Consider the following 24,523-nt stretch of genomic DNA (forward strand, 5'->3'; position numbering starts at 1 on the left):
TTTGTTTACTGTTCAAGAATAACTACGATTATTAGGCCGGATAGATCTCCGCTTATTCGTTCTACGTCCAAATTCCGGTACGATGTTGGTAATATTAGTTTTAAGAGCTCCAAGAGCTTTAGATACGATCTGTAGCACCTGTAGCAAGGATGAGTCTGTAAACATCACACATCCTCAATATACGCCCCTCAATAATATAGTAAGGTACGGTAGTTCAATCTAGATTTTCTAGTTGGCACCTAACCGACGTTGTGATGTGAGAATGCACGCATTAAAGGCATCACCCCACGAATCTGTGATGGTGCGGGTTTCATGTGGTTTCTGCCCATACGGAGTCGTAGATTATGGAGAGAAGGGTGATTCTGTCCATTCTTTCCTAATTGCCGCGTAAAAAAAGGCCCAGAAGATAGAAGAAGATATGGCTTCGAGCGTCCCGGGGCGCTTTCTACAAGGAATTCGATTGGAGCGCGCCAGACTCGCACGTGCCGCACCTTACGGGCCGTTTTTTATAGCAATTAGAAAGAAATGGACGTATTCACCCTCCTCCCAATAATCTACGACCCCGTATAAGCACAATACACCTAAAACCCTTACCACCCGAAATTTGTGGGTGATGTCTTTAAAGAGAGCGGATCACAAAATTCTGGTGTTGGAATTTTTCCCCAAATAAATAGTGCTAGAGGTGTGATTACGTATGAACACGCTCACTTCCGCCTAGTGATCCAGAAAAGGCGCCTGAAACAGCCTTGGTAGCTCTGGTGTCTCCAACGACGCAACTTCTTGCGCGTGCGACAGAACCAGCGGACCGGCCACGCCGCTGCAAACACTGCTGAACATTTACGCGTTTTTATTAATCACCGTAGAGAATTGGGCGTGATTACAGTCATTGTCGTGAATTCTACACCTATCCATTCGTGCAGAGACGGTAGCATCGTCAATTTGGGCTGTTTGGAAACCGAATTCTGGAATGTTTTGGTTGTTTTTTTTAAATTGATCTAAATTGATTTAAATTTAAATCAGCTTGGATCTCCATACTAGGAGAATTAAACGGAGTACAAACAAGTGATGGTAATTTTTTTCTTTTACTTCTCGTTCCTGAAGTCTAAGCGGAACGATAGAAACCACTTATATTTGGATCCATTTTACCACATATCATCCCAATGCAGGTTATTTCTCCTTCTTTTAAGTGGAGTTGTGGTCACTTCATTCTTCCAGATCATCACGGATGGTGGGTCATCATGCTTGTTTTTGTCCAGCGTCAAGTCAGTCTATAGTTTCAATTTTCAGCCTAAAAAAGACAAGGTACGTTTTCTTCGAAAGTACAGCCATGCTGTTGAGCTTCGTGGAATATATGTTTCTATTGAATTCTTTGGTGACCAACTACATAGTCAATAATAACTTGTGTCTATTATTTTCATCAGTATAGAATGTCCTCGATAATTTGTTGGACGTAGTGACAAGGTTGAAACAAATCGAAGCGCAAATGCAAAAAATGCGTAAAGAGTGCCAAGAACGTGAAAAAATCTGGGAGGCAGTGGAACGTGAGGTGAACTTCCTCGAAGAAAAGGTACGTCAAATTATAGCTAGTACAGTCGACATTACTTATATTCGTCTTGGCGGACTGCGATGGAACCGCGGTAGTCCTCGCACGCTTCCTTAAAGGCATCACTCCACGAATCTGAGGTGGTACGGATTTCGGGTGGAGTATTCGTATACGGAATGGGAGACTATGGAGAGGGGGTGGTTCCGTCCATTTCTTCCTAATTGCTGTAAAAAGATAGATGACCGGAAGATACGGCTGCAGGCGTTTCTGCGCACTATTTTCTACAGGGACTTCGACTGGAGCGCGCCAGCCTTGTACGGCGCCGCATCTTCCGGGCCATTTTTTACGGCAATTAGGAAGAGATGGACGGAATCACCCTCCTCTCCATAATCTACTATCCCTTATAAGAATACTCCAGCTGAAATCTGCACCACCTCAGATTCGTGGGGTGATGCCTTTAATCTGTCTCGGTCGAAGCGTTCGCTACGGGCGAACATAAGTAACGGCCCGGGGTAAAATGTTATTGGGGGAGGTGCACTCTGCGCCCTTATTTCTCGACGTAAATAATTAAATCACTCGGGCCCTAAGGCCTAAGCATTAGTCTTAGAGGTCCTATGACATGTAAGCTAAAGTTACTAAGAGAAAAAAGTGAGTACTAAGAGAAAAAAGTGAGTTAAAGCGTTGAGAAATAAGAACGCCACTGACTGCCCCCCCATCCCCCAACTACATTTTCTCCCCTGCCCCGTATGTACTCCATTTCCTTTCCTAAAGTAAGCAAACTGATATATTATTTTCAGGCTGTAATTTATCGCTACAAAGTGATGGACACACAATCGGTTCAAGACTAATTAGAAAACCACGAAATCTTGAAAAACAAATAGAAATGTTTACATGTTCCTGTCATAATTGTTTAGTACAATATACTAAAGAACTAATCCATTTTTCTTAAAAATTGTGCCAGTGGGCGCATGACATTTGCTGAACACTGTGGGCAGATAGAAAACGGTTGTCAACTATGTTTATTTCCTTTCTTTTCAAAAAAAAAGCTCATTCAGCCCGGAATTCTATGCTTTCATGGTTAACGAACGATTCGATAGTTTGTTGGGATGAGATATCGCGTTGAATGAATTGTCATGTTCAAACATCTAAATAAACACTTATTAACATCATTTTAATTGAATAATTGGTTGCAGGTAGCCCACTTCTCTTCGCATTTCTTCGAGAAAAATCTACCTAAAAAGAATTGTATGCACACCATTTCAGAAATTTACGTATTGAAAAGTAATCACATTGGAATTGTCAGTTTATATTATTACAATAATAACCCAGGAAAAAAATCTCAAAAGAACGAAGATCGCTGAGTGCTTTGCTTAGTTGTTTTGGTTTGAGTCCCTAGCCTCAATTTGGTTCCGACTTGACTTACGGTCTGCCTAGGAGCTGAAGCAGTCAGACCGGTGCAAGTCGGGAGCAAATTTTTTTAACCGGATGAACGCATCGCACCTACGAGTGCGGCAGAAAATTTATGTGTGTGTAAAGCAGAAGAATATGTAGGTTGCATTAGACAGATTACGGTCTTAGCGTGAACGGGAATGACCCACTATATCCTCAGTCCTCAGTAAGAGGTGTGTATTCTTATGAACATTTGAAACGACGACTATAGTCGGGTCAAAACGACATGAGACACGGACATTTGCGTAAGCGGTTGCGGTCGAAGCGGTGTGATGGCGGTTGGTATCGAGGTGGGACCATGGCGAACTGCAGAGATAGGTGGCGGTAGCGAATGTCCTTACACGATCCCAACTGTTACGCTTCACCGCGCCGTTTCGAGCGCAGCCGCCTACGCAACTATAGTCCGTGCTTCATGCCGTTTTGAGCCAACTGTACATCCGTACTGACTGTATATAGAACAGTCATTACGTTGTATTATAGAACAATCATGACATCATGACTGCATCGGTCACTCAGTGTTTGAAAAATGCGTTTTATTTCCGCCTCAAGAAGGTTTTTACGTTTAAGTATGATGTGCTTGCAAATTCTTGACATATTGTTGTCTTTTAGTTACTTGGGTATTAGACGCACTTTCTCTTTCCTTTTCCAACATTGCACACTTCTACGTTCTGTTCTCAGCTTTACAAAACATTTCTACGTCTTTGGTTTCTTTCTGCGTCAGGCAATTCTTGCAGAAGTCAACACAAGTGAGTCATTTTTCATGAACAAAATCAAAACAAAGAACGGTCCTCATATTTATACATGCATTTATAACTTGAATCAAAACCAATCAAACCAACTTTTTACACATATACTGGTGACCAACAGTAGACACTGGAGCAGACAATGTCTTCGAAGGCGAACAGTTTTGCACTGGAGGCGGTGGAGGCGCTGGCGGCGGCGCGAAGGTTGTTGTTTCGCGTCCATTTGGAGAACTAACGTCATCACCGTTGCTCATTTTTTTCTCCAGTGCCTCCCCAGGAATCTTATTCTGATCATGAACCTAAGATAGCGTCAGCGAATTTTCATCTCACGGACCTTTTGTCATGAAAAACGATAAGGACCAACCATTAGCTTGGACATAACAGGAAAGACGGATGTTGAAGTGGTGGAATGCAGTATTGGTTCGCATTTGCTGTATCCACATCTTTCATAGAAAATCACCTGATCATCAGTAGACAAAAATGCCTGAAGAGCAAAACTGGCTGGCGTTTCGTGTCTGCAAAATTAAATGAGGGTGTTCGACTCAATCAGCGCACTATATACCTCATCGAAGCCGAATTCTTTGGCAGCGTTCTCCAAACGTGTCATCAGACTTTTCCCCAAACCTTGTCCACGAAGATCCTTTGCGATTATCACCGATTCTATCCAACAAGAAGTAGGTCTAAAACTAGGGGTTCACTCACAGGTGGACTTCTATCACTGGAAAAAATGTACCTATTTGGAAGCAGACATATTCGCGCGTGTCCAATAAGTGTGTCGTTTTCATTATCTATGAAAAGGAATGACATAGGTGGAGACGAGCGACACGACTTCGCTTGTGAATGCTCTCGTGAGCCGTCGCTGCGCGGCCATTCCTGAAAAGGATCCGTGAAGTTATCACTTTTATAAGTGTGAGAAGTTGGCTGAACTGTAAGCTGAGAAATTCCTGATTCATCTGATTTCTGCATTTGTAGAGCGGGAGGTTAGACAGCGCTCTATTTTCTGGATTTTCCCTGCGTTTCCATGTCATAGATCCTCCAGGACTAATGCTTAGGTTTTAGGACCCCATTTATTCTGTTTCAGAAATAAGAGTGCAGTTGAGTCCACCTCCGCCTCCTCCTCCAGCTACACTTGGGCAAAATGTAGTTGGGGGCGAGTGCTCAATGGCGTCCTTGTTTCTCGAAATAAATAATTAATTCAATCGGGACCCTAGGGCCTAAGCATTAGTCTTAGAGGATCTACAGCAAGTAAACTTAAATTAAAAAGAGAAAAAAGTAAGTTGGAGTGTCGAGAAATAAGGGAGCCACTGTGTGGTCCCCCAACTACATTTTCTCCCTACATTTTACTTCAGAACCGCAGCAGAGAGACTAGTTTTCGTTCACTACGTCATAACGATAAAAATCTATTGCGGTGACATGTAGTGTAGGCAAACAAATGCAAACAATAATCGATGACAGTTCAAATCCTATGTAATAATAAACGTAATGGCCATGTCTTTAACTAATGAGGAAGCAGTAAATGGAAAGCAGTAAGAGCTTGAAATACCATACTCCGCAATACCTTGGTCACATACATTCGGTAGGAGAAGAATTTCCCGGTACGGTACTCAACACTATACGTAACTTCACATTTTGAGGGGCACCTAATCCTATATACCTGCGATAAGCCTTCGTTGCTTTGAAGACTTATCTCATTGTTGACTTTGAGACTATTAAGAAATGTTCCGATAAGTTTCTGGAAGATAAGGAACAGATTTGAAATCAGCCCAATCAAAATTGGTACTGGACTGCTGGACTCACCTTCGTTTCATTGTTTGTTTATAATTTTTACTTGCAGCGATTTCAGATGAAGTAGATCACATTTTTACTTCCCTCACCTCATTTAGTAGTTCGATGCACTTTCGGTTGAGGTCTTGGCGATAATACAGCGGCGTCAACGAATATCGATCCATTACCGATCCATTTTTTTCTCTTCGTGGCGTCGCCGCAAATTAATTCTGTAACAGAGTCCTACTTTCATGTTACATGCGTTTCTCTCAGGGTGAAATAGAATTCTCATTCTTTTCCTTTTCGTGAGTCGTGGATTTCCAAAAAGGTGGAATTTTGCTCGATATTATGAAGAAAAAAAAACCTACTCCTACAGCTACAGTAATTAAACTGCATAAATTTCCTAACTTTTTAGGAAATAACTCACTTCCATTGGGTGAACAACTAAAAACTATTAGAATTCGAGTCTGGAGGTTCTGGTGCACGAGTGCGTAGGTTCGCGAAGTGTGTGTGCTCGACGAGTGATTCGTTCGGTGTGTAATTTTGTTCGCTCCCCCATCGCCCTGTTTGTGTTAAATTTTCAAAGCGCGCATTTCTTTTGGGGAATTCTGTTCCTAACCGCCATTTTTTTTATGTACTATTCGTTATTTTTTAAATTAAAGTCGCACCAAAATTTCATCTTCAAGTGGGAATTGCTTTGAAAATTCCTTATAGAGTATTTTGTATTTTCTGACGCAGAACTTAGTGTTGGAACGGTTCCTTATTTTTATGGGAGAATTTCGCGTGTCAGTTTCTTTTCCATCCGAAAATCTATATACATAATACATATTAACTGAATTCTCTATATTGATTGTTTATTTTTACTTCTGAGTTGTGTTTTTTTTTGCTTACTCCAGCAAAATTCCTCTCAGCTCTGTTTTCCGTTCTTCGTTCTTTCCGTTTCAGTTCAGAAAGTGATGCTTCAGAACAATACTCCTTCGTAGCTCATGATATTGCTGTGAATAAGAAATTCTTTAAGAAAGTGATAGATAGAAAAATTTTTTAAAAGCAGAAATTCTCTTCGCTTGTTTTTATCACATTGATATTACGCTGTAGGTGTCTGCGTCTACAGATGTTATATTCCTCCATTAGCTGAACCAAGTACAATACTTTCCCGTTTTCCTCATTTTACTATTTGAATTATGTTTAGATAATAAACTGAGCAGGACGGCAGATGAATAGATAAATTAGAATTTATTCCTCTTCATTATTGTCGAATTTATTCGTTGTTTTATAGGCTTTTATTGCATTATTTCGATTTCAAAGCACTCTGATTCCCATGAAATATGCAATTTTCAGGTTGGCAATGCCACCCAAAAAAGAACATAAACACGAAGTAAACGACAAAGTATTATGCAAACACGGGCTATACTTCTATGAGGCAAAAATCATAGAAGTGGAAGAGGTGGATGGGGAAATGGTTTACTTGGTGCATTACCAAGGATGGCATAAACGCTACGATGAACGCATTCGACAATCGCAATGTCCAGACTATTTTCTGCCGCTCACGGAGGCGAATATCGCCAAAGCGAAGGCGGATATTCAGGAAGCCACCTCGGCAAAAACGAAGCGGAAACGAGCAAAGTTAGAGGACGACGACACAAGAAAAAGTGAGACCGGCAGTCGAGCGTCAACGCCGAGTGATCGCGCAGGTAGTCAGTAGAGCGTTTTGTTCTACTTTCTGAATATTAATAGTAACAGATTTGTAGATTTATAGTTAGAGGATTTGATTTATTTGGTTATTTCTCAGTTGCATGTGTATTTAATAGATTTTCTTTAAAGCTGCAACATTTCCACTGAATCCTATATTTTTTTAAGTGTAAGTTTCCCAGCCATCAGTTTCGAAAGCAAATGGAAAATGGACTAAGATTCGGATTTTGTTTTCCTGTTTATCTACTATAAATTGTTTGCAGAGTACTGGTTTTACGCTTTTTTTCGTTTTTATTAACATGATTTTGTCTGTTTTGAATCGTTTCATCAGTTTTGTCAGAATTAATTGTTAAAACGGTTTTATTCTTAAAAATAAGGAGCAACTCATAAATTTAGGCCGTTTACAGAAAAATTCTTATACTGTGTATTTTATCCACAAGTTATGCTAGTGTAGAAGTAGAAATATAAACCAATAGAACACCGATCGAGAGTTTTTGCACAAATGGTTTAATCTGGTCGCAACGCACCTAGTTCTCTTAGAACTAGCAAATCTCTGTGAACGTTTACACTTCTCTCCAATTTATTTCCTCTTTTATCACATAGTTTACGTTCTAGTTTTTTCAACCACTCATCAATATGAAATTATAATAACAAGTTCGCCAGCGGTTGTAGTTATTTTGTTGTTATTGCGTTTTTTTTTCTGCTGTTAGGGTGTCCTAGTGCTGCTAAAGCCATTCAACCGATCAGGTTACTATATCTGCGATGGTTCGATGTTCATATAATCAATATTTTATTTTTATATTTGCATCATAGATGCCCTTTGATTTTTATGCAAGACATTTTCACTTCTAATTAGCTGTTAAAATCGAAATTGTGCGGCATAGGACATGGGCATACAGTGTATCATGCTCGATTCACGGTCCCATTTTACTATTTATTTTTCCTATTTATTACTGTTATTACTACTAAATGGCTACTCATTCATTCTTGCGATCTTATTTGGCATCTATATTTATCCATATTTTAGGTAGTAGCACTCATGCTCCCAGCACTCACAGCGACCGCCGAGCTTCCTCCGTTAAACACGAATCTTCTTCGCGGAAAGCTGCAAGAGATACATGTAAGAAGTTCTGATATCTTGTTCAGATTCTCCTTCATTCCTGATTCTCTTTCATGTAAGACTGCAGGGAATCGTCAACCATGTTTTCGTGATTTAGGTGCTATTCGTATTCCGGCTGACCAACTAGGTCCAGAAATCGACGCACAGCTGGAGCAGCTGAGCAACCTTCCGAAATTGATTAAAAATATCCTGGTAAATGAACATGACGCCGTGGTGAACCATGGAAAACTCGCTAATTTGCCTGCAAGAGTTACAGTGTACGATATAGTGGGGAAGTATGTTGAGTTTACAAAGTCACGTTACGGCGATAAAGAAATAGAAATCGAGTGAGTAGCTGATTTATTTCTGAAATACAATCTATTTCAATCGCTAGAAATTGCAGGCATGACGGTGGTGTAACGTATCTATCCGGAAATGATATGCTGATTAGTACGGCGAAGGCGTTGCGAGACTATTTTGACATTCTGTTACCTTATCAACTTCTGTACAAATTTGAAAGGCTACAATTCAATACGTTGGCTAAGAAAGAACAAGAGAAATTTGACGCCGAACAGTTGCAATCTCAAGAGGTGACGCCCCGTCGTCTACGCAAGTCATCGCGTGAAGTGAAAACGTCGTTGCCGTTGTCCGTGTACGCTCAAATCATGGTTAGTTCTGTTTTGTGATTGGTTTTGACTACATTCTATTTTTATGTAGCTGCATCATGATTTCAATTTTCGTTTGTTTTTCTTTGAATTGCATTTCACGGGACCGCCGTTAATTCCAATATGTTTCATTTATCCAGGATTTTTTCGTGTGCACTTTGATATTGCATTAGGCGTTGGAGAAAATACTACGCACTGGTTGTTTACGTGTTAGTGCGCTATTTGAGCAACCTACTTGCACTGTGAACGCGTAATATTTTCAGGATGGCGGCCCTCTCCGCCCGGACATGATCCGTCCATCGAAGTTTTATGGTCTTGCACATTTACTGCGTATGTTCGTGAAGCTACCTGCCCTCCTTCGTCTCGTCCCATGTGGCCAAGCTGGACTTATAGAACGGATCGCATGTGTTCATGATTTTATAGCGTTTGTTAGGCAAAATGCTCCTTTCATACTGGATTTAAACGTTGATTATAAGGAAGCGGGTGCATCATATGTTAAGAATGTAAGTGCTGGATTATAGACTAGTTTCGGCAAGAATTTGCTTATAATTTGGAGTGTTGTGAGCAAATTCTCGTTCAATATTGCTTTCATATCTTTTCTCCCTCTAGAACTGGTATTCACGTCTAATAACTATTTGACATTATTGAGGCTTCTTCAAGTTTAGAGGATCCTCAAAGTCATATTCAAAATCTATAGTTCTTTAAAGTCTCTAAGGAATTTTGTACAGTATCGTTCAATTTTATCTAAGCAGTAGTTTTCAAGATTTGTTTGTTTCTCATACATTGGAGACACTACAGAAAGCACGGTTTTTTTTTTCTTAAATTACGTTGTATGCGTACATTATTTTATTATTTTATAACAGTTTGCCTGACTGGTTTGTATCTCAGTAACCGAGTTAAGATCTATGATCTCTTTCCTCAGTAAAGATTTGTGGTCTTCAAAGTATTTCGGGTAGTGGGAAGAGTTTTTCTCGCCTTATCTTCACGAGTTTCTAGACCGTGAGATTCTGCGATGGTTTTACTTTTGGCGACTTGTTTTCTGAAATTTGAACTAGGTACATTGATCTATGTCATCACAACGGACTACAGGAAATCCTACTCGAAGTCGAGCAAGCACGGATTCAGACATGTTGTACTCGGCGCAGGCTGCTGTGGAGTACGATGCAAGCGACACCACTGCACCACACAGGTATCTTTGCTGCAGCTTTCCGCTTGGAAAACGTTTGTACTTCTAATGACTTCAGAGCGAGACTGTATCATCTCTTCGGGCTCATCGATAAAGAATTTGAATCGTTGTTCGCAGAGAACTGTGCTCGTAGGTTTTTCTTTGTATTTTTTTTAAATTAAAGGTTTTTAATCTAGCGAGCATTCTCGTTCAGTTCGTGCCAAGATCGAAGCGCTGGAAACAGGAGCCGATGGTGACGTCTCTGTCCTTCAATCAGAGTCGTTCACCGCGACCAACGAAAGCATAAAGGGAGGCGGTGGCAGAAAAGGTACCGTACCGTACTGTTTACCAGTTCGTTATTTATAGCGTAAGAAATAAAGAAAGACTTATTTTCATGGTTACCTGTTTCCTGCTTTTTGAATTTCTAGTCCATGAGATTTCAAGAGCTGCAAATGTGAGTAACGATTAGGACACCAGGAAAGAAGTAGACGGCGGAAGTTTTTAAGTGATTGTGTACCCAAGGTGTCATGACAATAAACAAAGCCGCCTAGCTAGTTCCAGCTCCGGAATTTGTGAAGTTAGCGCACTGTTGCAGAGACAGGGTAGGCTCACATTGTGTGTGCAAATGTTAATCCTTCTTAGTTCTTATTCTTATTCTTCTTAACACCTTAGTTTGAGCAAGGCATGGATACTTCCTCCAACTTAGAGCTCGTTTTTTTTAAAGAAATTTTTCGTTAGTATTAAAATCGTCTAAAATGTATGAATATCTTTCACAGAGTTGGAGTTAAATCCAGGTTGGTCGACATTTTCTTCTCAGAGGAATATTCATCATTTTTAAATGGTAACATTACAGCTTGTTTTTCCTTCATTGGAGAAGCTTGCCTATCCGTACTTTTCTGTTGATCACGAAAATGCTTTTTTGTGTGCTTCTGCCTTTCTCTTCTTCCTCCTCTCCTCTTCCTCCACCTCCTCCTCTCTTTTTGATCGTTCGAAACGAGCAGGAACAAGTAGATGTTAAATACCGGCTCTGTAAAAATGAAAAGGTGATGTTGTTCGTACTCGAGTGGTGGCACGTAAGTAAAGCCGGATCAAAACGACCTGAAGGAGGGGCCGTCACTACCGCCACTAGGACTGCAGAAATCAGTAGAGCTAACAAGGTTTCCTCCCAGATCGCAACCCCTATCGTGCTACTCCCTGCCTTAGGTATCATGTTGTTTTGAAACGACCATGATACGATGAAAACGAATTCAGACTGTTGTTTTTTACCCTTTTTTCGCAACTTAAAATCTGATTTCGTATTGTACTTTCGTACTGTACCTTATTCGTACTGTAAAGAGCTTATATTGTAGTTTTATGAGTTGTCTTTCATCAGCTGTGGAGTTATTGACGCTTAGCTATGCTGGTTAGTTTTTCATCCCAGTTGGTTCACAAATGCATAGTTAAAAAGTCTCATAATACTTCTTGTTTCACCACGCAAAAGGATTTCATTTTCATCGTTTCATTATTTCAAAAAAGGTACCAGCTACTATAGAAAGCAAAAGATATTGGGGTCTAGTAGAACTAGAGGATAGCCAGTCTCCGGGAGAAAACTCGTCCATGATGATCACAAGATCTTCATTCTGTGCAAATTTGGTCAGACACCACGTTTATTCAATAGGATAGCTACGTTTCATATGAAAATCTTCCCATTCCCTTCCCGTTAGTCTATTTTATTTCTTGTTGTCAGTTTTATAGTTGTCATATGCTGATATGAAATTCGACACTGTTGCATACAGTCTACCATATGTTTGCGCGTCAATTGATTTGTTATGATATTTGAAGCTGTTATGATGGCCATATATTTTAAATCTTCATAAGTTATGCTTTGCCGATTGGGCAACGTCCAGAATTGCTCGGTTGTGCCAGTCTGTTCACTCCAAACAACCATATACTTTTTACTTCTGTCCTGGTCGTAGACGTCATGGTGAACAACAAGATTTATTAACTTATTAGGTGTAGTAAATCCTACCCCTGGTAACGTAGGTCGAGTTCTCACTGAATTTCCTAACACGACAGTTTGCTTATTGACTCAACTTACAAAATGGTCTGACTTGAAAACAATTCTGGACGGTCCACTGAAGAAGACAAAACCGAGTGGGGTTTTGGAGTAAATCCAAATCTTTTGCTAGGGTCGAGGAAGTTTCACCTATTCCTTCTTTTTTTATTCCTACTTCTCCTTCATAGGTCTTCAGTACAGCGAACTTTACTGACGAGTTCCTCCGTTTTTCTACGTTTCTCCTTTTTTCTGTGCTATTTTCTTCCCATTGTTGTTTCCAATTGCAGAAGTTCTCAAAAGAAATTCCTACGCTAATCTGCCATGAAATTCCGAACTGTTACATTTCTTCTTATATATTTCTCTCGTTTCAATTCATTTCAACCCTACATTCGCAGTGAAATTGCGCGCAATAATGCATTCGGGCATATATTTTGAGTCTATTGATCAGGATCTTGTGCATTTCTGTTCATTGCTTTTGGTTTCCTGTGAGAGTGGACGTCATGTGATTGGCTTTGAAATGATTCGATTGTAAGAGCTGGTAATTAGTTGTACGAAAAACTCATCTATTTGTGACTCAAAACTCCATACTTTTTTTTTACTAATCTTTTCACTGTTAGGAAACTTCTTTGGTATTCTGCTCCAGTTCGAGGAGTATTTGCTTGCAAGCTGTGATAGTACGGCTAAAATAAGATTCTTAGTCATTTTTCCACGCTAGAGATACGGGAAAAAAGTTTGCAACACGACCCAATGGTGTCATCATAAATGATGATTTCATGTGACAGATGAATGGAGGTGTGGTTTAGGGATTGAGTCATAATCGAGATCTGTTTCCAGATATAAGAGTGACAGTGTAAGATCAACTGAAACAATGAAGTCTACATCGTTTTGTTTGTTTTGGAATTAAAATCTAGTACCCGGGAGTCGGTTTCGACATTGTCGACTGATTTTCTGGATCTGACGATTTTTCTAGCACCGCCTTGAACAAGTGAGAGAAATATTTCGGATGTTTGGCATGCTAAAATGAGTATTAAATGCCAGATTTGTAAACTGATTTATTACATATCCGATTCAGCTTTTTAAAGTGATTTCCGATGTTTTTTCTTCTTATTTTATTTAGTGTTTTCTTCTATGAACTATGAGATTTCGTCCAATTTCTTATCTCAAAGTATGCACTTGACATTTTTACAGTGATACAACCTTGCTTTGTCGCTGCAATGTGTTTTTTTTATAGGGATAGTCATTAAAAGAAGTAATACACAATTTCCGTCCTATTAGTTAGTATTGAGACGACGACGACATGTTTCACATCACGTACCGCTTTGTCGGATGACATATTTCGTGCTTCTATGGAATATACGAAGTTAACTGGTAATTCACTTCCATTTTCGACGAATATTCGAAACGAGTCGATTTGTTAACTTTTGTTTCTGTCGATTTTGAAAGGTGTTCACTTGACTGAGTTTTTTTCTTTTTGCGTAATCGTCATCCGGTGCTTAGAGAGGTGTCTGAGTGTCAGCCTGTGAGTCACATTGAATTGTCCGTGTATAGTGTTGGTCGTCAATCGTCAAAGTGTCGTCTGTACTGAGCTCCCGCACACAGCACGACCACACATTGTTTCCTGCAAACCGTAAGGCTCATTCATGATGTTTTACTTTGTCGCCGTCTTGAACTCACCCTCTTTACTTGGAGAACTTGCGTAAGGCAGAAAAAAATTCGCTTTGAGGTTTACCATGTTCGAGGTAAAGACGGTAAAACCCCATATTTTTTGAATCCTCAACGTTCTCAAGACTCTGATGCCAAAGGGAAAGAAAACTAGAAGGTAGCCTTATAGATCCATAATTTTTCGAACTAAATTTTCTCGCATACTTTCATTTCTTTTTGTAAACACTGAGTGTTTTGAACGAGAACTGGTCCCTATGCTTAAATGGAGGTCTTGTGGGGGGATATGCACATTTCGAACGCAAAACCTCAATTTAGGGACAACATAGTTTCTCTTTCTTTCAATATTTTTTCTCACTATACTTGGTTGTGTGTTACTTCGTGCAGTGAACTTCACAAATTTATTGTTCGTGGAAGATCAGTCAACAATTTTTGAAGTTAATTTTTGAAACAAAAAAACTTTTCTACTCCCCTGAGCGGGTTCTGCACAGCAGCTGACCGTTGACCACGCAGTATGGTATTTTATTGTAGCATTCGTAGAAGTTTTTGAAATAAAGAGAATACGTTTAGCAACAAAATTTTTCACATAGTTTTACTTCGTTTAATGCCGAGGTTGATATGATCTTTATTGGTTGACGTTTTTTTGTTTTTGAAGACTTTGCCCTTTCACAGCGTAAGAGGGTGAAATCAATTACAATTTGTCCGATTGGATGTCTACTTTAAGTCATATTTCATTATTTAATTTGACTCAATAAAATTTTTGTTTTTGATTTTTTTCACCTAGGAAATCGATGGGCAATTAGGACCCAGTTCTTTTTTTGAATTCGAGTTCGGGCGTAACTTATCATTCATAGCAAAGATCACTCGAGATTGTAAGTGTGCTGATACTGTAGAATTTCAGAGCAGAAAAAAGGGAGATTTGGTAGAGTCAAAAAGACATGAAGTACGGAGCAGTTGCGTGAGTTCGAAGTTGGAAGCGGTACGGTGGAGCGCAACGGTCAGAATCCAGCGAGGACCTCGCCTCTTCGAGCGCAACCGCTTACGCAACTGCACCGTGCTTCATGTCGTTTTGACCCCAATATGTGACACATTTTTACAGCTTCGTATTTAAGGAGTACGATCACTTTCAAAATGACGAGCTGTGAAAAATCTTTCAATATCAAGCGTATAACAAACATTACATATTTTGGTATAATACGAAACAAGCGCCACATCATGCTGACTAATGATTGAATGCATCGGCATGAAACAATAAAAAGAACACATAAAATCACCATATGGCATAGCATAGTCCCATCGTGGCAAACCAGTCATTTGTGTAAATCTCATATTTCAACAAGTTTTTCGCGTTGTCGACGTGATAACAAAGTAAACTGCATCGAGTTGATTCCTACTGTAGATATGCAGAAAAATGAGGCTAATGGAGTTATTACGTACTGACTGACTAGTTTGTCACATCATCATCATTGATGACAACAACAGTAACAGTAACGACCACCATCGTCTATGTTTTGCTTTGTAGTGCATATCGTTCTCGTGTCGGAACGTCTTCGTAGCTTCGATTCCGATGCTGTGTAGGCGTGTCTGGTCCTGTACTCTGTGTTTCATAGTCTTTTCTATCGGGCGGACATCTGTTGGCATGCTTAGGCTAAGTGTTTTCTTCTATCTTTTTTTTTCCTTGATTTCTCCATGTCAATGACGATTGTGCAATCGTGCCACCACTCATTTTCATTGTTTCTCTTCATGACTCTTCTCTTAAGGCATTATTGCTGTCTGTGTGCTATTTCAAATTCATAAATATAAGAGTAGAAGACATTCATAAGCATGAGTCACACGCAAAAAGTCAACGTTAGTCAAGATTCTGACGGTCGCGGCGAGGATGCGAGGAAAAATTTCGAAATAAGGTGCAATAATATGCGAAGTGAACGTGGTCATTGTAAAGCTGTAAAGTTGATTTTGTGCTGACTTTGTACAGCTGATCTCCACGTTAACTACTGACAACTGGTTGAGCAATTCTCACCACTGGTAGTAGTCAATTAGGATGAAACTACATCCAACTCCTCATAAACAACGGGTAGCGTGAGCAAAATTTAAATTGATGAGGTATTTGTTGATGGCGACTATAAACGACTACTTGAAACAGCAAGAGTAAATTGTGAGCTCATACTATTCAGTTTTTCAACACTTCAATTGAAAAAAGTTTGAATTTCCCGCTATAAATATTACTGCAGTTTTACTTACATTCCTTTATTCAGTTGCAAGGCTGACGAGATAACAAATTCATGGATTTTTCCCGCTTAATTTGTTAACTTTTAGCTATGCATGTAGGGCAGAAGCTACGAACTGCTCTAAGAGGACCTCCTGGTCGACTAGTGTTCAAAGTAGGTGGTGGAGATGGCGAGCGATTTCGGTAAGTTTGAAGTTGACTATAAATAGTAGTACAAATAAGTGAAGAAATGAATTTGCGTTCAAATCATGTCAAGGAAATCGTTTCTGAGTGTTTCTAGACTGACACGTCGATTTGATGGTCATCGCGATGGAGTTTGGCATGTGACAGCGGATGCGACGCGAAGTATATGTGCCAGTGCGAGTGCAGGTACGGTATTTGAGAGCAGTCTGTGTCTTTTGCTCGCAAATTTTTCTTTTATTTTTCATTCCATTCTCCTCAAATATTCGAGCCTGCAAATGAGCGAGTATTCCTCACATTTCGAATATTCGAGTGTGAAGCTCTGCTCCATCATGAAATCCTTGCACACAAAAGCTAAGCCTCAATTCTAGGGTTAGGTTCAGGCATGTCTTCAACGCTTCATTTGATTTTCGGGAGCGCTAAATCATTTAGATAAGTGTTTCGGTTAAAGAATTTCAATTTATGAATGATAGATGGTCACATTCCACCAATGTCGCAACAAAGAATATATTGTAGTTATTGCATTTTACATCAAACGAATGCGAGATTATGGTAACTTTCTTTTAGAATCACTAATCTTTTTTTCAGATCAAACTGCACGAATATGGTCGCTGAACACTGGTGCATGTCTCTACACATATATCGGTCATACTGGGTCGGTGAATTGTGTAGCATTCGCGCCACAGCCAGAATCTTCCTCGGGAGAGCTTACTGTAGCCACGGCGAGCGGTGACGAGTCGGCACATATCTGGAAAGTTTCTATCGGCTCACAGATGGTACTGAGTTCTGACGACGACGAGGACGATAAGGCTGGACCGGACAGCGGTGCAGGCGAGAGCGACGCTGCTCCGCCGCAGTCAACTACGGAAGGCGCCCGTGTGAAAACTGCACTCATGCGACTGACCGGACATACTGGGGTGGTCATCGGATGCGATTGGTTGGCAGGTATGATTAATTTGTAGGGTGCCGCTTAATGTGTCGCTTTGCCACTTCGCCTGCAATTCATACTTCCTTACAGTTGCTCGTGGTAGTTGCTGTTAAGTGCTAGCTACACACACTGCCTTTTGTTCTATTGGCGTTGTTTGTTGATTTGTTGCAATTTGCCTGCCCTTTTCTAGATTATTTTTAGTTTCCTCCTATGTTATCCAGTATAGCTGTATTCAGGAGCAAGCCAGCTGATCACTGCAAGCTGGGATCGCACGGCCAACATTTACGATGTTGAGCGAGGTGAAGTACTGAACATACTTAGTGGTCACGAAATGGAACTTAATCACTGTTCCGCCCATCCAAGCCAAAAACTTGTCGTCACATCATCAAAAGACTCCACCTTTCGGTTGTGGGATTTCCGAGAAACCATTCAGTCGGTGGCGGTTTTCCAGGGACATCAGGAGTGAGTATGCTTTCCGCCTCCTTTAATTTTTGCTAAGAGCGAAGACGTACCTGTTCCTGTTCCCATCGCACGTTCTTTCCAGCTCTGTGAGTTCTGTAGCGTTTTCAACGGGTGACAGAATTGTGTCCGGCAGCGATGACCGAACGGTTAAAGTGAGCTTTCTTTGTTGTTTTATTCAATTTTATTACTGATCTTCATCCTTGTCTTCGTGTTCATGCGAGCTTCTCCAGGTTTGGGATCTCCGCAACATGCGCAGCGCGATATCCACTATAAGACTGTCGTCAGCTGCAAACCGCTTATCAGTGAGTGATTTAAACAATTATTACACTAGAAGAGACAATTTTCAACGTTTTTAAAGGTAAGCCGAAGTCATGGAGCAATAGCGATACCACTCGACAATCGTCATGTTCGCATTTACGATCTGGCTGGAAATCGCCTACCACGAGTGCCAAATCGGCGGGTGAGTGCATGCGATATTGAAAAAGAGGGAACAATTGTTAGAGACGAGGAAACAAAGACGAGACGTTAGTGAGAAGATCAAAAGTCCAACGCAAAAGAGCATTATCGATTTCAAAACGAAAGCGGATACTAGTGGGCGTTTATCGTTTCCCCGTTGTGCCAGAAAAAAGGAGTGTTTTCTGACGTCTGCGACTCTAGGATGAAACAATAACATCAGTGAACAGGCATTTCTGTAAGTAAAACGTTGTAGAGAAAAGTTTTCCTGATTTCTTCTGGTGAAAACATAGAGATCACAGGCGGCAGTGAGGTGTTGCAAGTATTCTGGACAGTGGTTATTGATCGAGTATGATTTTTAGTGTCATTCTCGCATGGTTTCCTGCGCGGCGTGGGCAGACGACCATCCACAATGCAATCTACTGACATGCGGCTTTGATCGTAGTGTTGCTGGATGGAAAGTGACATTGGCAAAAGAATGAGGATGTGCATTGTGAGTTCCAGTTCGGTTAACCGATGTCTCTCCTATAATATAGAACAGTTTCTGCTGTTCAGCTAGCTTTATAAGAAACTGTCCACCTTTTCTCTGAATTTTCTATGAGCTGTTTATGCATATTTGTTTGTTATTGTGCGGTGCTGTACATAATACAACGGCAACGGGACCTCGCTGTTAATTTCCTTCCCCATTTGTTAATAGGAAGGATCATCTCATAATAATTATGACTGTCTTGCTTTCACGTTTCCTTCTTTTCTGCTACGTGTTCGGCTTGTTAACTACATTAGAACCCTCATAAGGTTTAGCTTCGAAACTCAGTAGAAATCATTTGAATTTGCGATAATTTCTAATCCTCCTTTATGGTGCACTATTTCCGTAGAATTGTGATAGTTGTCCGAGTGATGAGGTGTATGTACGTGTTGTATATTGTGTTATAATTAAAGTATTGTGAAGACTTTACGACTATTCTCAGTACGAATCTGCACCAATGAAGTGCTTAGCGTTACTCCTAGCAGTCTTTGCGTACTATATTTGGCCAACCGACGCACAGTGGAAACTTGGACGCTTCGTGTCGCGCGCAATAGATGAGACTACACTGCACTCAGTATGTTCCATACGCAGAACCTTTGCATTTGAATGCGAAAGTTTATTGGTCAGCGTGAACGTAACAGTAAAGTGGTTTCTATTGTGATTTTGGAGCTAATGTTGGATGAAAGTTCTCATTGAGCGAAACGAACACAAAATAATTTGTGTTTTAAAAAACGGTTCCGCGCCTAGTTGAACTACTGCACGTAGAGCGCGGTTGCACCACGACACCAGTTTATCACGTGAATTATATGGGTGAGAATGATTCATTCTACCCAACCTTCTATGAGCATGATGAGTCTCATTACCTACTGTGCGTGTTATTGTGACTTTTTGTCACCACGATTGATTGGAGAAGTAAAAAAATATAATTTTCAAGAAAGGTGAAGGGTGAGAGACATGAAAAATAGGACATACATAGACTGGCCGTCATGTGAAAGAAAACTAAACGGATCCAAAGTTTTATAAACTGTGAATATCACATAATTATGCGTAATGACAACCTGACAAATTGTATTCGCGAACAATTAGGCACAATAGTGGCAATTTCGATTTCGTAGCTGTTGACACCGCATTAAGGCGATCGTTATATGAGCTTACTTGTCGAGTTCAACAACTACGACGCCACAATCAAAAATTATGTTATACAGTGAATGTTTCAGCAAATAAAGTACTAAATGCATGTAGGTAAGTAAATTTTGCCATGACACACGTAACTCTGAAAAAAAAGGCTGTCATACGTATCACAATCGACAAAAAATAGAATTACCGACGGAATGCACGACTATGGAAGGAGACTCAATGTTGCAAACTTCGGCAAGTTTGCTGGTACCGACGGCAAAATCAATAAGCTCGAAACTATATTAACTAAAGGTCTAGTCTACGCCTTTTTACCCGTCATCACAACACTGTTCACTTTGTCCACCGGAGTACCGTACTCGTTCTCGTCAAGATCCCCTAGCGATTCGCCTGGAGATACTTGGCCCATTTCCAATCTTCCTTCCGAAAAACCGGATGACATCTCAGCTAGTCTGCAATCAAATAATTATAGCATAGAAATAACAGTACAGAATCGTTTTCTCTATTCTCCTCGCTTTAATTCGTTTCCCTTAAACTTGCATATCGACATTATTTCCACTCATTCCCATTGCGCATCGCTTAAACTAGCGAAAAAGTATGCAGCGCATCCTTTCTTATAAGGCTAGCTTGGATTCGCCTCCTGCAACCCGGAACTTGATCCATGTCCCCCTCTCTTACACTGCCTCATGTAATTCTGACGGAGCACATGACATCCAATCCATCTTCGGAAGGAGAAGGTCTCATATCAGTGGAAGATCTCGCAATTTTTAAACCAACAGAAAAGTGATCGTGACAACTTTGGAAAATATAGTTGTATCCACACGACTTGAAGCTTGGTGAAGTAGTATGAGCGGCTGCGCTTTAAACGGCGCGTTGGAGTCAGCGGTTACGATTGCTATCTCCGCCGCGTCGCTTAAAGTGCGTGTTGCAATCAAATCGCAAAGATGAGTGGAGCTAACGAAGATCCCATCTCAAACGTAACCACCAGCTTCATCGGACGCTTCGAGCCCAACTGCTTACGCCATCGTTTGCTGAGCGTTTCATACAAACTTTTCAATAAGATCATTCCCACATGCATGTCAAGTACACTGAATGAAGCTCAACCTCGGAACCAACCTGGATTCAGTCAGGATAACGGAACAAAACCAAACCGCTTCGATGGTCCTTCGTTCTAACATGCGGCAAGATGTTTATGAGCACCTCGCCGCATGTTAGAACGTTAACCACTGCTATCATGGAAGTACCAGTACGATACTGCTGTTCCAGCACCTCTTTATCCTACCCAGTGAGAAGATGATTTGGCAAGGCGATACTATATCGCCTGTGTTCTTCGCAACTGTATTGTAGTGGTTAATGGAATGATTTGCTCGAGAAGAAAGGGAGCGTGTGTTAAAAAAAATATGCACCGTCTTTACAGCCCAACAGAATTTATCTATGGGGAGCATCGCTGACCTAATTACATTGTAAGAAGTATAGCTATAGATGGCCTAATAGGACTCTGCAGAGGATCTCAAGAGATGTAAACGCGAGAGACCGCCAATGAAATGAAGTGATGAGTTCGTAGCGTCACTCCAATCGAACAACACCATCTATGAAGCATGCAGAATTAACCTTTTATCCACTTTATCGATCATCTTCTGGAAGTCATCCGCCGTTGGTTGTGCAGCATCAGCTCGTGCTAATGTGGTTCGGCTTGCAGTATCGCCGGTTCGGAGAATGTCATCCAAGAAATCGTCGCCGAACGGATCTAAACTAAGAAAGTTTGCTGTCGTAATACTTATCCATAAAAATCTACCACCAACCGTATTCTTTCTGCTTTTTCGATTTGTCATCTGCTCTTGGATCGAATGAATCATCGAAAACGTCTTCCATATTCTCCAACTGAAGGTTCTGTAGCCTTCGACCAACCTAAAGAAATCCAAAAAATAGATGAAAAGTCCTATCAAGGAAGTAAATTTCTCAAAAATAGAAGATGAAATGCCTGTATACCTCTGGAACCGGAGCGGAATTTGCTCTAGATGGTGCATGGTGACGACGTGGCGCCACAGGTGGAGGTGGGGCGAGAGTTGGAACTGGACATGGAGGAGGGGCTTGGGAAGGAGCTGGCCCAGATGGGGAATAGTGTGTAGCAGGTGTCACGTTAGTGTGTCCTAAATAGAATCATGGTGGCAAAACTCCTGGAAACATGTTTACCTTCAAAGAAAATTTGAAGGATACTTGCCATTTACTTGCGACGGTGTGGTGGTATTTACTGTTGGTGGGAATTGCGATGGGGCGGTAACAAGTCCCACAAATGGATCATTCGGTAACACTTGAAGATTATGTGGTGTGGAGTAGATGGCCTGAAATGAACTAATCAGATCTGAATCTGCCCAATGATCGCAGTATAGACACTTACGTTGTTCGCCAATCCAGGTGGAGGCCCCGATGGCATTGGAGAGGACGGAAGTGCTGGTGCATCCAACAATGACAACTGTAGAAAAAAAAATCAAAAGTATAAGAGCAAGCACATCACAGCATGAAAACTCGTACAAACTAGCACCTGAGGAGCCTTGTTTGCTCGAATTGCTTCAGCCAATCGTTCGCTAAGTACTTGGTTTTCAGCTTCTAACTCAGCAATTCTTTTTCGAAGAACGAAGATCTGAACAAGCAATGCAGCAGATTTCCACACGAAAAAAAGATGGAATAGCTATAATGAAGTCTTTTTGCCGAATGATGCTTGATTGTGGGTTTTCAATAAGTGAAAAAAATATGAGTTATATGGGGTTCATTGCCGAACAAGAAGCTTACACATGCTATGCAATGCTCGATCATTAAACATAGGTTTCAGGTTAAGCATGAATTAATGTATTACAAGATGGAATAAAATACAAAACTATTTGAAAGAAAGAGGTAGAACCGTACTGCAACAGCGCCAACTCCAATTCCAACCGGTTCATAGGAAAATCTGTCTTATATTAATCATTGATGAATAATATTTTAACTTGTTTTTATGACTCAGAAAAGAAAATGCAACTTTCAAGATCTTACCTGTTTCTGATTCTCCAATGACGTCTTATTCTTATCCATATATCGCTGAAAATAAAGGTTATTAAGAAATCAAGACGTTTGCAGGAATTCAGTACTGGATAATAGTGTACTTATTCCAGTAGGTCCTGACTTCATAACCAAAAGAAAACGAAAAACAGCAGCTAACCGCCAAAAATGAGCTCAACTCACTTTATATGCCAAATCAAATGCTTCTCCCACAGTCAAAGTGATTTGTTCGGCCATCTTGTCACTAAGAAACACGTAACATTCATGTTTAGAAGGATCCGACTCTGATTTTGCAATAAATGAAAAGATCCTTTTGTCCTGGAAAATGTACAGCAACTTGTTTATTAAAAGATTCAAACAATTTCTATCTTTTTTCGACCTTACCTGCTTATCGTCAGCACAAAAGGATATTTTCTGAAGCGGATATCTGTGCAAGGCCATTTTCGTCTTTGAATCCACAATCGTTACCCCCTCAACGTTGATTTGTATATCCACCTTTTGTAATTTATTGCCTGATTGTGTTGACTCGAACCTTTTCACCTGGAATCAATCTATAAGAATCCGTTCGAAATGAAGTGACTTCCACACACTCACCCCATTTTGGAACTGAATAGCATGAATAGCGTCGCGGATAACTTCTGTGCCTTTTGCCTCTTTCACTTCTTGTGATCCGAAGAATTTCACGCTATATTCGACTCGACCGTTCAATAACACATCTGCAACCGTGCCGAGTTATTTCTTGAGAACCAATACAATGGAACATTTTACAGTGGGCGTTTTTTCTCCAAACAAAACGTTTTACAGGGTTCGATTGCATTCAATGAAAACACAAGTTCATGAAGATCAAACCAATCTACTCGCCTGGCGGATGAATCCATGTTTTCCCTGAACCACCTCCGTATTTGGCACCGGAACTCCCAGATGTGGATTGTGATGATGAGCTAAGGACCTAAAATAGCAAATAAGATGGCTGAACTAACTTTTTTCACCTAAAACTGTCACAATATCTGCAACTGAATCATGGCTCAGTTGGTTCAAGAACGTCACCTTGTACGTAGAGTAAGGTCCACCAAATCGATACATATTTGTGGAGCACAGGAGAAAAGTAAGTCCGCAGATTAAATGGCCTAGTTCTTGAGAATTGCTAGAAGTCTGACTGAGGATAGAGGATTTCTCATATCTAGTCGTGTCAGTGACATTTAGTTCGACATTTCTCGATAGAAACAGAGAAATTGCCGCATTCAAAGATTACTTGCTAGTTTGCTAAGCCAGTAAGATGATTGCTATCAACGTTTTACTCACAAATTGAACTTAACATAAAAGAAGCACATAAAGAAAGTGGTGTAAAGATAAGAAAAACCATCGGAAACATTCACCTCATTGACTGAACTTGATATTGACCTCTTGAATGTTTTATAGAGATCCTTGCCCTTGGATGTCATCTGAAAAACCGAACGATTGACGCGTTGGTTTTCGAGCGTTTAGTGTTCTTTCCAAAGATAAGCTCAATCAGTGAAATAACAACATAAAACGAGACAGGAAAACAAATATAATACGATATCCTTTTGAAGATACTGATACTTGATAGATATTTTGCAAAGTTACGAAGAGAAAAGCACATAATTCAGCTACATAATTACGGTTTACATAAGTTCTAATTCTCAAATGTAAAACTAAGCAAGTAATCATAGAGGTAACAATGAGATGCGATAGAGAGAAAGAAAACAAAAAACAAGAAGGAGACCACTCAATAATTTGTACTTGTT

The 24,523-nt window shown here is 40.4% G+C and overlaps 4 protein-coding genes across 8 annotated transcripts; 2 read left to right on the top strand and 2 right to left on the bottom strand.

The window, feature by feature from the left end:
* Window positions 1-1,225: 1,225 nt before the first annotated feature.
* Window positions 1,226-2,391, top strand: RB195_008313 (uncharacterized protein; the record flags this gene model as incomplete). The annotated part of the gene is made up of 4 exons (XM_064194749.1): window positions 1,226-1,228; window positions 1,288-1,302; window positions 1,427-1,567; window positions 2,341-2,391. The coding sequence occupies 4 exons, from the start codon at window positions 1,226-1,228 to the stop codon at window positions 2,389-2,391; spliced, it is 210 nt and encodes a 69-aa protein (XP_064045894.1).
* Window positions 2,392-3,821: 1,430 nt separating this feature from the next.
* On the bottom strand, window positions 3,822-5,684 carry RB195_008314 (uncharacterized protein; the record flags this gene model as incomplete). 2 transcript variants are annotated; one of them, XM_064194750.1, is made up of 5 exons in its annotated part: window positions 3,822-4,022; window positions 4,100-4,219; window positions 4,298-4,415; window positions 4,469-4,608; window positions 5,610-5,684. In XM_064194750.1, 5 exons carry the CDS (start codon window positions 5,682-5,684, stop codon window positions 3,822-3,824), a joined length of 654 nt encoding a protein of 217 aa, XP_064045895.1. The 2 variants fall into 2 exon arrangements, with proteins under 2 accessions (XP_064045895.1, XP_013293370.2); XM_013437916.2 differs by having other exon boundaries at window positions 3,822-4,034.
* A 1,160-nt stretch (window positions 5,685-6,844) lies between these two features.
* Window positions 6,845-18,628, top strand: RB195_008315 (uncharacterized protein; the record flags this gene model as incomplete). 3 transcript variants are annotated; one of them, XM_064194752.1, is made up of 18 exons in its annotated part: window positions 6,845-7,190; window positions 8,216-8,308; window positions 8,406-8,634; window positions 8,691-8,955; window positions 9,216-9,435; window positions 10,042-10,141; window positions 10,197-10,267; window positions 10,332-10,445; window positions 16,128-16,221; window positions 16,319-16,407; window positions 16,807-17,163; window positions 17,383-17,608; window positions 17,691-17,760; window positions 17,839-17,910; window positions 17,967-18,068; window positions 18,424-18,438; window positions 18,507-18,554; window positions 18,617-18,628. In XM_064194752.1, 18 exons carry the CDS (start codon window positions 6,845-6,847, stop codon window positions 18,626-18,628), a joined length of 2,523 nt encoding a protein of 840 aa, XP_064045896.1. The 3 variants fall into 3 exon arrangements, with proteins under 3 accessions (XP_064045896.1, XP_064045897.1, XP_013293368.2); XM_013437914.2 differs by lacking the exons at window positions 6,845-7,190; window positions 8,216-8,308; window positions 8,406-8,634; ... (1 more) ...; window positions 9,216-9,435; window positions 18,617-18,628 and having other exon boundaries at window positions 10,020-10,141; window positions 18,424-18,543; XM_064194751.1 differs by lacking the exons at window positions 10,042-10,141; window positions 10,197-10,267; window positions 10,332-10,445; ... (8 more) ...; window positions 18,507-18,554; window positions 18,617-18,628 and having other exon boundaries at window positions 9,216-9,473.
* A 1,110-nt stretch (window positions 18,629-19,738) lies between these two features.
* On the bottom strand, window positions 19,739-24,199 carry RB195_008316 (uncharacterized protein; the record flags this gene model as incomplete). 2 transcript variants are annotated; one of them, XM_064194754.1, is made up of 15 exons in its annotated part: window positions 19,739-19,860; window positions 19,912-20,000; window positions 20,081-20,173; window positions 21,333-21,468; window positions 21,524-21,629; window positions 21,711-21,871; window positions 21,943-22,063; window positions 22,120-22,194; window positions 22,264-22,362; window positions 22,752-22,796; window positions 22,941-23,075; window positions 23,142-23,297; window positions 23,352-23,473; window positions 23,619-23,706; window positions 24,134-24,199. In XM_064194754.1, 15 exons carry the CDS (start codon window positions 24,197-24,199, stop codon window positions 19,739-19,741), a joined length of 1,614 nt encoding a protein of 537 aa, XP_064045898.1. The 2 variants fall into 2 exon arrangements, with proteins under 2 accessions (XP_064045898.1, XP_064045899.1); XM_064194753.1 differs by lacking the exons at window positions 19,739-19,860; window positions 19,912-20,000 and having other exon boundaries at window positions 20,023-20,173.
* Window positions 24,200-24,523: the final 324 nt, after the last annotated feature.

The sequence above is a fragment of the Necator americanus genome, chromosome III (genome assembly GCF_031761385.1).
Source record: "Necator americanus strain Aroian chromosome III, whole genome shotgun sequence".
Classification (NCBI taxonomy): Eukaryota; Metazoa; Nematoda; class Chromadorea; order Rhabditida; family Ancylostomatidae; genus Necator; species Necator americanus.